General features: G+C 43.2%; 2 protein-coding genes across 2 annotated transcripts; both read left to right on the top strand.

Moving 5' to 3' along the window:
- Positions 1 to 786: 786 nt before the first annotated feature.
- Positions 787 to 11,491, top strand: LOC113141105 (aconitate hydratase, mitochondrial-like). The gene is made up of 18 exons (XM_026325328.1): positions 787 to 856; positions 2,417 to 2,559; positions 2,989 to 3,247; positions 3,437 to 3,529; positions 3,816 to 3,974; positions 4,106 to 4,256; positions 4,433 to 4,537; positions 4,627 to 4,718; positions 5,334 to 5,439; positions 5,782 to 5,939; positions 6,116 to 6,189; positions 6,445 to 6,556; positions 6,754 to 6,936; positions 7,147 to 7,242; positions 7,440 to 7,631; positions 7,783 to 7,915; positions 8,438 to 8,559; positions 8,676 to 11,491. Exons 1-18 carry the CDS (start codon positions 821 to 823, stop codon positions 8,805 to 8,807), a joined length of 2,346 nt encoding a protein of 781 aa, XP_026181113.1. The 5' UTR covers positions 787 to 820; the 3' UTR covers positions 8,808 to 11,491.
- Positions 11,492 to 11,986: 495 nt separating this feature from the next.
- polr3h (polymerase (RNA) III (DNA directed) polypeptide H) lies at positions 11,987 to 14,187 on the top strand. The gene is made up of 6 exons (XM_026325307.2): positions 11,987 to 12,302; positions 12,581 to 12,677; positions 12,813 to 12,899; positions 12,988 to 13,051; positions 13,153 to 13,387; positions 13,683 to 14,187. Exons 1-6 carry the CDS (start codon positions 12,192 to 12,194, stop codon positions 13,731 to 13,733), a joined length of 645 nt encoding a protein of 214 aa, XP_026181092.1. The 5' UTR covers positions 11,987 to 12,191; the 3' UTR covers positions 13,734 to 14,187.
- The last annotated feature ends 779 nt before the right edge of the window (positions 14,188 to 14,966 follow it).

The raw sequence follows: 14,966 nt of genomic DNA on the forward strand, positions 1-14,966 counted from the left end.
AAAAATGTTTTTGCCCTCACGTTAAATTAAACTACTCCCAGCAGGCTCTAGATTATTTGGCGGAGGGATATTTGTAGGTGCCTATAGTTCTGAACAATTTGCTAAAAATACAAGTGGTGATAGCAACAGAGTCTCTATTGGCTGAGATGGGGGAGGACCCACATTTTATTGGGTTGCAGTTGCTAAAGCAACCTGACTTTTAGCTGGGGATTGTGGGAAATGAGGTTCTTATCGGTAAATAATATGTGCAGTAGCTTCTTGTTGACTGTTTATTGTGTAGTCACACAGCTGAGCCGTTTTCTGCCATCTGTAATACCTTAAGGGGAAGTTAAAGAAGTCGATGGTCAGTTTATTAGGTACAGCTGGTTTAAAGTGGGCCAGTCTAATCCAACAGTCCTTCAGTTTGTGTTTCACACCTGTTCATTCACCTGGATGGTCAGTCTGCAGTTTGTGCTGCATTATACTGACAGGTGTAGGCTCTAATGTCAACGTGTTTTATTCAAAGGGGCGTTTTTCTGGAATGGATTACGTCATTATATTTATTCATAAGCACTTTAAATTTGTATAATATATATTAAAAAAATAGATCAGATATTATTGAAATGCAAATTATAAAATTAAAATATATAAAATATAAAATACATAAAATCAAGTCAAGAATGAAATGTATTTGTTTGTTTTATTTATTTATTTTTAATCATATTTTGTTTGTTTGTTTTTAAATCAATTAATTAATTATTTATGTTTGTTTTTATTTTGACGAGCGCCATAAGACCATGACGTCATATCAGGGCGACATTCATCTTTACCAGAAAACAAAATGGCGTGTTACTGTTTGACGGTCTCTCGGCTGCGGGTAAGAAAACAGTATTTTTCCTTCACAGAGTGTGTGACTGTCCTGTTGTCGACTTTCCATGTGGCCTCACACATCATCCTATTTTGTGGCACAAACGCTGTTGCTGCTGTTTGACCGACAGCGGAGATAAATTTGAGTCGGCACCGAGACGCTGGTTTTTTCGGGTCACGGTGTCCCCGTTTGGCTCCTGACGGCGACACACGGACACGGACACAAACCACGTCTGTCCTAACACCAGCCAGTGCTGAGTCCTGTTGTTATGGACAGAATCACAGTCAGTGAAGTGTTGGTGAGCACGGCTGTAAACGGAGCTGAGTGTTTGAAGGTGATCGCAAGGTTACGGTCCAGTCCTGACAGCTGGGCTGATGTTTCTGCTCCTGTGGTGGTTTATCGGACTCGATCACATACTGTGGGCACATTTTAAGGAGTATGGGGTTTTCTGCAAATAAATACAAATGGCCTGCTGCTTTATTTTCTAACAGTATAATCTACTTTTACTATCCAGCTTTTAATTTGAAAGGGAAAACAGGATGTTTTGTAGTGTTTTTTTTTTAGTTTGATTGAAATTTCAGATTAATCAACAAACCACAGATGACACTGTCTCACACACACACTCAGTTTATTACAACAATCTATAACTGATTCAGTCTAATCAATCGACCCTCTGATAAATTCTCTTCATGAAGATGTTAATGTTCTGTTGTTGAAGCTCTGGTGGAGTTTATGGCCAGTTTTGAAGCTGCAGTTTGTTAGAAAGAAAACATCTGTGTGCGTCCAAGGAGCTACTCATCTGTCAAAGCCAGTGAACATCCCTTAATGACAAAAAATCCAAAGCGACCACATGCAGCATTTATTTAAACTAAATAAAAATCTTTTCAGATGGTGCTCCTCAACTTTGCCTACTCACTTTGGAGCTTTCACATCTATTCCCTCAGCATCACATTATAATATTTGTATACGAAGTCCATGCCATAAATATACCTTTAAATCTGTAGTCAAACTAATTATTGTGTGTGTGTGTGTGTGTGTGTGTGTGTGTGTCAGTAACAGTCCAGTGGCCGAGGCGAACCCCTGCAATATGAGCCGCATAAACTTTGATCCAGTTCCCTGTGAGCTCAGTGACTGTCCGCTGAACATCAACACTGAACGACAGATGTTAAGCGAGTGCCACAGCTGACTTAAATCTTTCCGTCCTGCTATATATCAGTTAGCATCGTTCACTGGTTTGACAGGCTTAAATCTGGTTCAGTACAGGCTCACTTTGCTGGCACAGGCAAAAGACTTTCTGTTATGATGTTAGTGTCCAACAATCTGACGACACCTTTTGGAACCGCAATGGAGGATTTTTCATTTTGTTTGTGAAGGTCACATTTCTACAGGGGCCATTGTCCAGTGCAGGTTTATGATTTAACATTCATCCCCTGATCATGTGTTCACGTTCTTTTACAATTTAGTTGCGTCTCTTCCTCTGTACAGTTATGTACCTCAGGGTTAATCCTAAACCCTACCAATAAAACTTGGTTTATTGTTATTTCTCCGCCTTCATTTCCCCTGGTGTAGCTGGCCCTTGGAACCGGGGCGAGACGACTTCATGTCTCCGCAGCCTTCAGCGCCAAGGCCAAGGTGGCCATGAGCCGCTTTGAACCCGGCTCCAGCATCAACTATGAGAAGATGCACGAGAACATCAACATTGTTCGCAGGAGGTCAGCAGCTGCCCTTCTCAGAATCACACTTTGGATCATGAGGAATGGCTGCACTGTAAATCTTGTGTTATTTACAGAGGGGATTTGTCATGGTCAGCAGGGCCCAGGAGCTAACTCTGGATGACCTGCTGTTCCTCTCTTATTGAGCTCTCCACATGCTCATCACACTCAGAAGCAGGAAAAGCCTTTTTTCTGGCTTAGCACCAGAGAAACAGACAGCACCTTTGTCTGTCTGTCTGTTTGGTGCTCTGGGTTTTTACAGGACTGTTAGTTCTGGGCCAAACTGGTATATTTAAGGGATAAATATTAGATGGTAAAAATTGTGTATTAGGGGAAAACATGTTGTGTGTGAGTCTACAAATACTCCAGCCCATTGCAACACAACCTAACTGCTCCCTATTGTTTCCACCCACACCCTGACCCCACCAGGCTCAACAGGCCTCTCACTCTGTCAGAGAAGATTGTCTATGGTCACCTGGATGATCCAGCAGGGCAGGAGATTGACCGCGGCCGCACCTATCTGCGCCTGCGTCCAGACCGCGTGGCTATGCAGGATGCTACAGCTCAGATGGCGATGCTTCAGTTCATCAGCAGCGGACTCCCTAAGGTGGCCGTTCCCTCCACCATCCACTGTGATCACCTGATCGAGGCTCAGATCGGAGGGGTTCAGGACCTGCAGAAGGCTAAGGTGAGGACACGTCAAGAAGAAGTTAATTAGTGAGTGCAACCAGAGGCATTTTCTGTTTTGGCTCCTGATTAACTGTGTCTGGAGGTCCAGTTGAAAACAGGATTTAGGATTAAGTGCTGCACCAAAGTTTTTTATTGTATGATTATTTATAAATAACCCTAACAAAAGCCCTAATTACTCTCAACACAGGAGGTGAACCAGGAAGTTTACAACTTTTTGGCAACAGCTGCAGCCAAATATGGAGTTGGCTTCTGGAAACCGGGTTCTGGGATCATCCATCAGGTACAGCAAACTGAGTTCTAATGGCCTTTCTGACATTTCCACACCTGTCAGTGCTGAGAGAATAATCACACAAACATTCCTTAATAAATTCTTGTCTTTGAGCTTGAACCATCTCCTTTCTAGCAGTGAATCATGCACTTCCAGTGTTTGTGCCAGAGCAGTTAATATAACTTCTGTTTAGCGCTTCTAGAAAGGAACACTTTCAGGTCTGAAGCCATTCTGAAATAGAAGTGCTGAAATCCTCAGAGGAAAATGTTGTGACTGACTGTGAATGTCCCTTGGAAAGATTATCCTGGAGAACTATGCCTATCCTGGAGTGATGCTGATTGGTACAGATTCCCACACTCCTAATGGTGGCGGCTTGGGTGCCATCTGTATTGGAGTGGGTGGTGCTGATGCTGTAGATGTCATGGCTGGAATCCCTTGGGAGCTCAAGTGTCCCAAAGTGAGTTCTGGCATCATCCAATTTCAAATTCACACATTTCTACAGTTTCTACCCTGTTTTCAACCACCGATCTCCACAAATGTCTCTGCTCATCTCTTTGTTTAAGCTTGTGTGTGTGTCTTGTCCTTCAGGTGATTGGAGTGAGGCTGACAGGTACCCTGTCTGGCTGGACCTCTCCAAAAGATGTCATCCTCAAGGTGGCTGGCATCCTGACTGTGAAGGGTGGCACTGGAGCCATTGTGGAGTACCATGGACCTGGAGTTGACTCCATCTCTTGCACTGGTGAGGATAAGATACATCACAAGGCTCCAAACAGTGTTAAAGACATTCAGCGTTTGGATTTGACAAAGGAAGAACAGTAGCAGCTTCACCTGCCATATGGTGCTTGATCAGATAACACATTTCATCAAAGTTAGTGCAGTTTCATTTAAAGTTGAAATGATGCTCTGTTATTTAAGGAATGGCCACGATCTGTAACATGGGTGCTGAGATTGGAGCCACCACATCAGTTTTCCCCTACAACCACCGCATGAGGACGTACATGGAGAAAACGGGCCGTGGAGGTCAGTCTGTTATATTTAGAATCTGCATGTTAACCCTTTATTTACTGTGTCTTACCTCCGGCTTCGTCTCCTTCTTTGGTCCCTGTCAGAGATTGCCTCTGTGGCTGATCAGTTCAAAGACGACCTGGTCCCAGATAAGGACTGTGAATATGACCAGGTCATTGAGATTAACCTGAGTGAGGTGAGTTACAACATTTTTGTTTTCTTTAATCAGGAACGTCCCATATCCATACTACACACCAAGTGTCACAGAGTACTGCTCCTGTGTTTATATCAGTGAGGCTGAATAACAGAAACCGCTGTGTGTATAACATAGTACAGTCCAACAGAAGCACATACTGCAGCCTCCAAGACAGTTTCAGGTTGGTGTACCTAATAAACTGACAACTGGGTGTATGAGTGGAGGTCAGACTGTGACTTTAAAGTCAAAGCCAATCAAACCTCCTGAAGAAATGGCAGAATGTGTTTTGTGCTTTATGTCCAGCAGACTCTGTGTGGTTTGAGTCTGTTGTGTCACAGTGAGTACACTGTGTACTTAAAGTCTGCTTAGGATCCAGTATTGATTTGGGACACACTATACATCGTACCACCATAATACACAGTGTGACTCTGGGTCTGTGTGTGGACAACTTGTCCATTAGTCACAGACTTTGTCGTGTTGTGTGTCAGGTGGTGATGATGAAACACGAAGCTCTTGTTCCTCCTTTAAACCTTTCCATATTTAGAAAACAACATCCATAGCATATGCAGATACTGTATGTCCCACATTCTGCTTCTTTCTCTCATCCTCTAACAGTTGAAGCCTCACATCAACGGTCCATTCACCCCGGACTTGGCCCACCCGGTGTCTGAGATCGGGGCCATAGCGAAGAAGAGCGGCTGGCCCCTGGAGGTTAAAGTTGGTCAGTGTTTGTGACACAACAGTATTATTTTACAGTTGTTCATATTTTTACTGCTTTGTCTAGTGAAATCGGATAGTAGTTTCTTTGTTCCTATGAACTGTGACCTGATATGTTCAGGTCACGTTACAGCTGTGTGTCGTGACGTACTGAGGCCCGAGCACAATGTAATTCCAGTCATTAACTGAACCAGCAGAGGATAATGATAATGATTGAGATGTGTAATTACAGGCTTTTTTCTCCCATATCAAACACAAGATGATCTATAAAAAAAATACATGAGTACATCCAGTTGGCTGCTGTGCCTGTTTAGCCTCTCACTTCAGTTTACTTGTTCTCCTGCAGGTCTGATTGGCAGCTGCACCAACTCGAGCTATGAGGACATGGGCAGGGCAGCGTCTCTGGCCAAACAGGCTCTGGATAAAGGCTTAAAGTGCAAGGCCCAGTTCACGGTCACGCCTGGTTCCGAACAGATCCGCGCCACTATCGAGAGAGATGGATATGTGAGTCTGACTCTAAAAAAACATGAACTCAAATTTAAATTTGATCCTTAATATCTGGGTAGTTCAGCCTCGTCTGATTTTTCAGGAGGGTTTTAATATACACCTTTTATATAAAATAAAATTTAAAAAATCCAGAAACTTATTTCTTCAAAATCATGATAAGTTTCCTTCTCCAGGCCAAGATCCTGAGCGATGTTGGTGGAATCGTACTTGCCAATGCTTGTGGGCCGTGTATCGGACAGTGGGACAGGTACACTTCAATACTAGTAGGATCACGGCTGCACTTTTACATCAGCATTTCCTCAAGACCAACGGTTACAGGAAATGTACTGTAAATATCTAAGGTCCTTACATGACGAATGCTTCTGACTAGGGTGACAAGTGGCAGATAAAAAAAAAACACGTGGAGTAAAGTCTGAAGATGAAATGGAGAATTTATCTGAGTGATGTGGGTGAAATGAACGGCATCAGACTAACATGCGGGCTGTGTTGTGTTTTTGTGCAGGAGGGATGTGAAGAAAGGAGAGAAGAATACAATTGTCACATCCTTCAACAGGAACTTCACTGCCAGGAACGATGCAAACCCTGCTACTCATGCTTTTGTCACCTCTCCTGAGGTAGGAAGTACTGCATAAAGCAAAATACTAGTTCAGTACACAGAGTTACAGTAGCTCATATGCATGTCATCATGGGTGTGTATCAGGGAAGCACTTGACACTTGCTTCCACTCCGTCTCCTGAGCTTGGAGATCTGAACATACAGATCCAAACACATCTCACTCTTGGCTAAAGGGCTGTTCTGTACTCTCCTGTAGATTGTCACTGCCCTGGCTCTTGCTGGGACCCTCAACTTCAACCCTGAGACTGACTATCTGACCGCTCCTAATGGAGAGAAGTTCAAGCTAGAGCCCCCCACTGGTGAAGAGCTCCCCTCCCGAGACTTTGACCCAGGCCAGGACACCTACCAGCACCCCCCAGCTGAGAACAGCGCAGTCAAGGTGTGTTTTCTTTTTGAGACGCAGTATTTGATCCAGCAGAAGGCAACAAAACACTAATGAAACAGACTTTTAGTGAGGTAGGAGTCTTCTGAACCAGAATATGAAAGAGTAAATGGTAACCTGACGGAGTGTTTAAAGCTCGTTCAGATAGAAGTGTGTGATGTGACGGCTTGTTGGTGTTTGATCGGGAAGTTGTCTGCCTGTCTTTAGGTGGATGTAAGTCCTTCCAGCAACCGTCTGCAGCTGCTGGAGCCCTTTGACAAATGGCACGGAAAAGACCTGGAAGACATGAGGATCCTCATCAAGGTGAGCAGGAAATGGAAGGAATCGCTGAACCTTTTTGTGTTTGGTAGAAGAGACTGGGCAGAGAAATCAAAGCCTACTATTAGAGGGACCAACACATTTCACACATTCAGTGTCAGTCAGAGAATTTGTTGAGAATAATAAAAGTCCGATCCTTCAACAAACATCTCCTCCCCTTCCTGTCTGTCCTACTGCTGCAGGTGAAGGGGAAGTGCACCACTGACCACATCAGTGCCGCCGGGCCCTGGCTGAAATTTCGTGGTCACCTGGACAACATCTCCAACAATCTGCTGATCGGTGCCGTCAACATTGAGAATGATGCTGTGAACAAGGTGAAGAACCAGCTGACAGGAGAGTATGGAGGTGTGCCTGACGTAGCACGGCACTACAAGGTGAGTTTGATGGATCTCTGGGAGATATGGTGTCGCATTTTTCTCTTCTTGTTTAGCACCGTCTTGGTCCCCTCTGTACACCTGACTCATCTTTACTTTATTTTTCTATACTTTGTCCTCACCCCCTTGTCTTTACTCTTTATTGACACAGGCCAGTGGAGTGAACTGGGTGGTGGTGGGAGACGAAAACTATGGGGAGGGGTCCAGCAGAGAGCACGCTGCCCTGGAGCCGCGACACCTGGGGGGACGTGCCATTATCGTCAAGAGCTTTGCCAGAATCCATGGTAAGAATCCATGGTAAGACCTCTGTGTGTCTGAGATATTCTGGCATCGCTGCAGGCTGGCACTCAACCTGTCATTTCATTTTTTTTTTCTGAAAGATTGAGGCAGCAGGGAAACAGTATCTTCATAGTCGTGATTAGGTTCCAGAGTGAGCTGATGGTTATTTACACTGGGTTGTTTACAGTCTGTCAGAATGAAGATGCAGCAGCATCTAAAAGAGTCTTTGAGTTTTAATTACAGTCCATTAGTGGCAGTTTGATGCATATAAGGGGGTGGAGGAAGGTGCAAGTGCAGATGAAGGAGTGTGTCTTTTGTTTGTGTGAAAAGAGAAAACACAAACAATGTTTGTTGTTTAAAGTTGCATAAAAAGAGGTTTTCAATAAGTGTGTGTGTGTGTGTGTGTGTGTGTGAGACCCACTGCCAGTTGATAACACAGAGTGAACATACTTAGATTGAGTATTTTCATGACCTTGAGTCAGTATCTTGCTGTTGTCTCTTATTTTCCCATCTTGTTTGCTGTTCAGAGACTAACCTGAAGAAGCAGGGCCTGCTGCCTCTGACCTTTGCCAACCCCAACGACTACGACAAAATTCGCCCTGATGACAAGATTTCAATCACCGGCCTGAAATCCTTTGCCCCTGGCAAGGTGAGCAATATTCCTGCACTGATGACACTTTTATCAGAAGGACTGTCTGGCCTCTCTGGATAATCGTGGATAATTGCTATACGTGTGATTCCTGTTTGCCTTGTGTCCTTCCCCAGCCCCTGACAGCAATGATCAAGCACAGCGATGGCAGCCAGGAGTCCATCTCTCTAAACCACACCTTTAACGAAACACAGATCGAGTGGTTCAAGGCTGGCTCCGCCCTCAACAGGATGAAGGAGCTCCAGTAACTGATGGCGAGAAGGGAGGTTGGCCCCGTAGTGTCCTGGAGGGGCCTGGGTGTGGGTTAAGAAGTGGGAGAACCCCACAAAGAGGGAGAGACGATGTGAGCAGTAGATTGTAACAGACATTGTTTGGTGGATAGCTGCAGTCATGCTAGGTTAAAGAGAGAACACACACACACACATATACAAACAAGGTCGCTGTACAGATTAAAAGCGCACACACACACGTTCACATGCACACGCAGTGTTACTGTAAAAGCACTCCCAGTCAACAGGCAGAATTACACAAGCACACTCACACAAGCAGCACACGGCCGCAGCTTGGCAGTGTGTGTGTCGGCAGCATCACTCAGTCTGCAGCTCTCCTCACGGTTAAATAAGATCTGATCAGTTTATTTGTTCCTTGTAGCATTCAGCTGACCTTTAATGCACACTCATCTTTCTCCATTAAACAACAGAGTTTTCCTGTTTGTAACACATTATCACCACTTTCTTTCTCACTAAGCGGACATCAAAAGCACTACCAAACACATTACTCCTCATCAGGGATGCTGTACTCCATCTTTAATGACTGTAAACAGCAGTGTAGAAACCTGATTCAGGTCTGGACTTAATAAACTTAGATACAGAATATTATTTAAAAATTGGTGAGTTCATAGACTCATGGTCTGACATATTTAAATGCAGAATTCACTCCCAGACAAGATCATCCTCTTTAATGTGGTTCCGTCCAAACACCTGCATAAGCTCAGTGAGTCATTGTGCTTTGTCCTAATTATCTCCATAAGTCCGACTTACATTTCTCAGTCATTGTTGCTTAGAGCCATGCTGTAAACAAACTACCAGGTTTGTTTACTGTAATCGCCCCCCTCCCTCAGTTCTCACACAGTCTGAGGTTTTGTGTTTTCCTGCTGCTGCTGTTGAGCTCGTCAACAATCTCCACACACTCCCTGCTGCTCTTCACCTGCTTGCATGCCTGTTTTCCCCTCATCATTGTGTTAAACCTGTTTGTGTGACTGGACAAAACCAAACCAGAACACATACTGCTTCTTCCTTTTTTTATTTTTCTCTTGTGTTTGTGCGTGTGTATCTGTGTATCCTTTTTTCTTAGGCTGTCTCTCTTATGCATTCACCATGCTGATTCATGCAGTCCAAACCAAGGCCCGATGTTTTTTTGAAATAAGCTGTAATCACATTTCTCAATAGGCAGAGAAAATACACAGAAAACATCTGTGCTCATAGGAAATGCAGCAAAAATGTCATAAGGTCTTCTAAAAAGTGCAGTTACACTGTGGCCAGAGAAAGCTCTGTGCTCATATCTTCTGTCTTGTCGTCCCAGTTGAATTGTCAGGAGTTTCTGATATCAGCTGTTCATCCAGTTGAATGTCATGTTATTGTGGTTTGTGTGAAAGTCCCAGTTTTTCAGTTAGCCCTCACTCTCATCAGGAGCTGCCAGGGTGTGAAATTGAATCGTGTAGCTGTAGCTGGGATCTGACAGGCGGCGTTTGTCTTTGAACTGAATGTTTTTTCAGGTTGAGGTCCTTTGTAACATGTGAAGACCTGCTGTTTTCATACACAAACTAACGTGTCCAGATGTCTGTGCACTAGCACTTTGTGGAGTTAGAAAGGTAGTTTTATGTTTGCTTTGCCAAGCATCATTTCTCCTCTGCAAAAATCTTCCTTGTCTGCAAACATCTCTGTTGTGACTGTACAACTGACATACAGATTTAAATAGTCATTACTGATACAAAGGTTTTCAGGCATAAAGCTTTCGATTCATGGTGGTCCATGTAGGAGGATCAGGTTGGTGTGGGTGTCACTATAGTAAAACGTTGTGGTTACTGAGATAAATCCCTACGTTTGGGCTTGAGTGTAAAGGATTTGTAAGGTGGTGTGTACATAAGAACCATTATATATAGAGAAATATATACTGAAACATGCTGTGTGTTACATGAGAACAGTTAACTCTGTGTTATAATGAGTGCCTGCTGTCTTTATTAAACTGAGTCTTTATTAATCTCATGGTTTCACTGACCAGGTGATGCTCTGGTCGTGGGTTCAGATACAGCACAGATATTGGACTGCAGCTACTGGGCTTTGAAGGGAAGTTTTAGGACGGTGACTCTTGATGGATTTGTGCAATTTTTTTTCATTTAATTTTTTCCATTTCACCGTTTGTGGCATTAAATGATTAAACCCTGCTCATCAGAGTATCAGATTTCCTGCCAAGGATGCCCTAATGAAAATGTACAGATTTATGGTGGTGTATGGTGGGAGTTGTTTGAAAAATCACAATCTGTCCTAATCTTTCTTCTGTCAGCACATTCGAAACAACTGCTTGTGAAACAGTTTGCTTCTACTGTGACGTAAGATACTGTTTTAACATTCAGGCCTTTGAAAAGCGCCAATGTAAACTGACTAATCAAATGGAGCTATTGCTGATGGCGTCGCGTGGTGGCATGTTTGTTGTACTTGAACTCTGTTCCCTGGTCAGGCTCCCTTGGATGTATTTTAAATTAAGTCCTTGCACATTGATTCAGGTAGAGCAGATGAAAATGGGAAATGAACAGATGGTATTTCACACTCCTGTGTTTCAGCACTTAACTTGATTTTGTAGATTGAGATTTAAAAAAAATCTTCACATTTACAATATAAATGGTAAATTAATAAAGATAAAATTCTGAAGATAATGTCTTTGTGTTTTTCATGAATGATAAAATTGACAGTATTACTCTAAACCCACTGTCTGAAGTGATTCCAGTTAAAGTGAGTTATTTTATAGCTTCATATCACATTTGTCCCTTTTTATTGTTTTTATTAATAACGTCCATAAATGAGCTTCATGAATGATGGATCGCTTTCTAAATAAATAATTTATGAAAAGTTTTAGTAACTTTGTGTTTAAAAATGCACAAATACAAAATGACTATCTATAGGTAACTAGTTCATAACATTTAATCACAGATTGTAGACAAAAAGATTAAACAACCATAGAAAACAAATGAAAACGTTACAGACAAAATGTTAATGCGAAAATCCCTCAAGAAAACAGAAAATTAAGGCTTGATACATCTGTGAATATATTTGCACATATGAAGTTTATAGGAGATATTTTATCATTTCTGAAAATGATTCAAACGTGACAAAGAAAAATGTGCACTGTGGCTTTAAATGTTGCGACATGTCGTAAAGTGCACTGTCGTAAAGAATCACGTGTAAACAACATGGACGTTTCGCAGTAAACAGTTGATGTTATTCTCGTGTTTATGTTTATTGACATAGAAGAAAAAGAAGAAATGAGTAAATAAGCGTTTCGTCCACAGCTCTGGTGTTTGCTTGTGTGTGTGTGAGAGAGTGTGAGTGTGTGAGGACCTTCCCGCCGTGGGCAGCATGTTCGTGTTGGTGGACATGGTCGACACGGTCCGGATCCCTCCGTGGGATTTCCACAAACAGCTCAACGACGCCATTTCCGAGGAGCTCAACAAGAAACTGGCCAACAAGGTGAGTCACGTTCAAAGCTCCGCACCGTGACGTCCCCTCACCTGCATTTGAGTCTCACACAGAGGGACCAAGACCTGAGTCAGAGCCAGGACATCAGAAATCAGCAGGTCCTCCATCAAACGGGGCTAAAGTTAAATCAGAAACCATGACGGACTTTTCCCTGAAGCTCCAGGATGAACAGCTTTTGGGATGAGACGTTCACGGACTTATTGAACTATTCAGTTTACGTGGGGCCCGGTAGGGGAAGGTTTCTAAAGTGCCTGTTCTCTGCTCCTCAGGTGGTCTATAATGTCGGCCTGTGCATCTGCCTGTACGACATCACAAAACTGGAGGATTCCTATATTTTCCCAGGGGACGGAGCCTCACACACCAAAGGTCTGATGCTGCTGCAGATGATGATGATGATGATGATGATGATGATGACACAAGTGGGACCAGGACTCTGGTCATCACACCCTGTACATTTTCTTTATGTTAAAGTGAAGGCTGACAGTCTTTGCTCTCTGTCAGTTCATTTCAGGTATGTGGTTTTCCACCCGTTCCTCGACGAGATCCTAATCGGGAAGATCAAGTACTGCAGTCAGGAGGGAGTTCATGGTAACTCTTGTCTTTTCTGCATCTTTCTTTGTTTTTTGCAGAAGACTGGTGTGATGTGGTGAACACCTGCTGTGTCTCTGTGTTTCAGTGACGATGGGTTTCTTTGACGACATCCTCATCCCACCAGAGTCACTTCAGCAACCTGCAAAGTTGTATCCTGTTGTGGTTTCACCATGAGAGCAGGTTCACATGAAATACTCAGCCGGTGATTGTGGTTGTGGTGTGTGTAGTGGTTCCTTAGCTGCGGCGTCAGTGATGAAGCTGAGCAGGTTTGGCTGTGGGAGTATGAGACCGATGAGGGGGCACACGACCTCTACATGGATCAGGGGGAGGAGATCCGTTTTCGGGTGACAGATGAAGTGTTTGTGGATACGTCGCCCACGGGCCCGGCCACCGCAACCACGGACACTTCAGCGCAACCGGGACAGTCGACGGCGCCGCCGGCAGAAGACAGCATAGAGAAGAAGGAGGCGCCGTACACTCTGATTGTAAGAAAAACACCATGGTCCAACTTTTTCAACAAGGCAGCTCCTGAAGACACGTCTGCACTAAATGCGTTTGTAGCATCTGTTCCTAAGAGAACTCCTTAGACAGGAGGCTGCTTTCTCACACATACTTAAAATACATGAAAAGCAACAAGGATGTTTTTCAGATGTTTATCAGCTGTAACATGTTGCTGACAATAGAAATAGAATTCAAGAAGTGTATACGTATATATTACATTACATATATCAACCAAAACAATGTCACAGTTCTCCCTGACACTTTGTGTTCTTGTTGCAGGGCAGCATCTGTGAGCCGGGGCTCGGGCTGCTGTCATGGTGGAACAGCTGAACATGGAGCAGAGAACGTCTGGTTGTTACAGACAGACTGAACATCGTGGCGTCGGCTGGAGACAGAACCTTGTTTGTTCCGGTACAAATGTTGAGACTCTAAATTCAGCTGCTTTCTGAACCGAGACACCGTTGGTGTAGAAGTGACTGAAGAAATCTTTATCACACCAGGACTGAAACTCTGTTCTGCACGTTTACATGTAAAATGACCAGACATTTAATAACAGCATGATGAAACCTCACATTCAGTCGTATATTTCACTGGAGGTTTGACTCCAGATTAAAACCAGTCAGTATTTTCTGAACCACTGTGTCAGAACTACAGGACAGGTTGTGAGTCTAAAGCTGAGAGAAATAAGGCAGTGACATTTTTGTTGGTTTGAATTCACGACCTGTGGGTCTGATGTCTAATGCAGACAACATGGAATTAGCAATTAAATATATTTGATTTAAAAGATTTGCTTTTTATTTTAAATACTACCCCAGTGATATTTTGTATGCCTGTTTTGTCTGATAGTAAAAGGTTTGTCAGTTTGTGTGATTATGGGAAATATATCAGAGCAGATTAGTGAGCAGCCTTTAAATCCTCCAGTCTGAAGGGCAGCGGAGGACAGTGTGTGTGCTGAGCTGCTGCCGTCACTCCAGGTGTTTTGTGTTGTACACACAGAGACACAGTGGACTGTTTCATGTGACGCCTGCATGTCCACTTACTGTTTGTCTCAGTCCTCTGTTGTGAAATAGGCCAGAAAGCTTTTATTAACAGAAATAACTGGGCTGTATGTGACCTTGATGTGGAAATACTTCACACTGCATACTCCAAAATTCTGCTTAGTACAAAAGTATCAGCATCCCCCCATTGATTAATAATAAAGCCTTAATCTGTAAGACTATATTATTGTTTATTAGTTGATATAAATTTGCATTATTACGTAGAAAAGTATGAAGTAGATGTCCAGATGAGTGCAGTAGTACACGATAAAAAGTACTCAAACCACTGGACCTCTTACTCCCTGCAGAATTAGAACATAAGCTGAATAACAAAATAATAAAATTATGGCCAATGTAATTAAATTAATTTCTTTGTTTGTTTTCTCTGATCTCAGCCGTTCCAGCTGTTTTCTTAAACATGTGTAACAAAAGATAAACACACACACACACAGCGGCATGTTAAGTCCAATACACTGAGCACGTTTCCCCAACAGATTACATATATGAAGAGGAATGCACACGCACA

The sequence above is a fragment of the Mastacembelus armatus genome, chromosome 8 (assembly GCF_900324485.2).
Source record: "Mastacembelus armatus chromosome 8, fMasArm1.2, whole genome shotgun sequence".
Classification (NCBI taxonomy): Eukaryota; Metazoa; Chordata; class Actinopteri; order Synbranchiformes; family Mastacembelidae; genus Mastacembelus; species Mastacembelus armatus.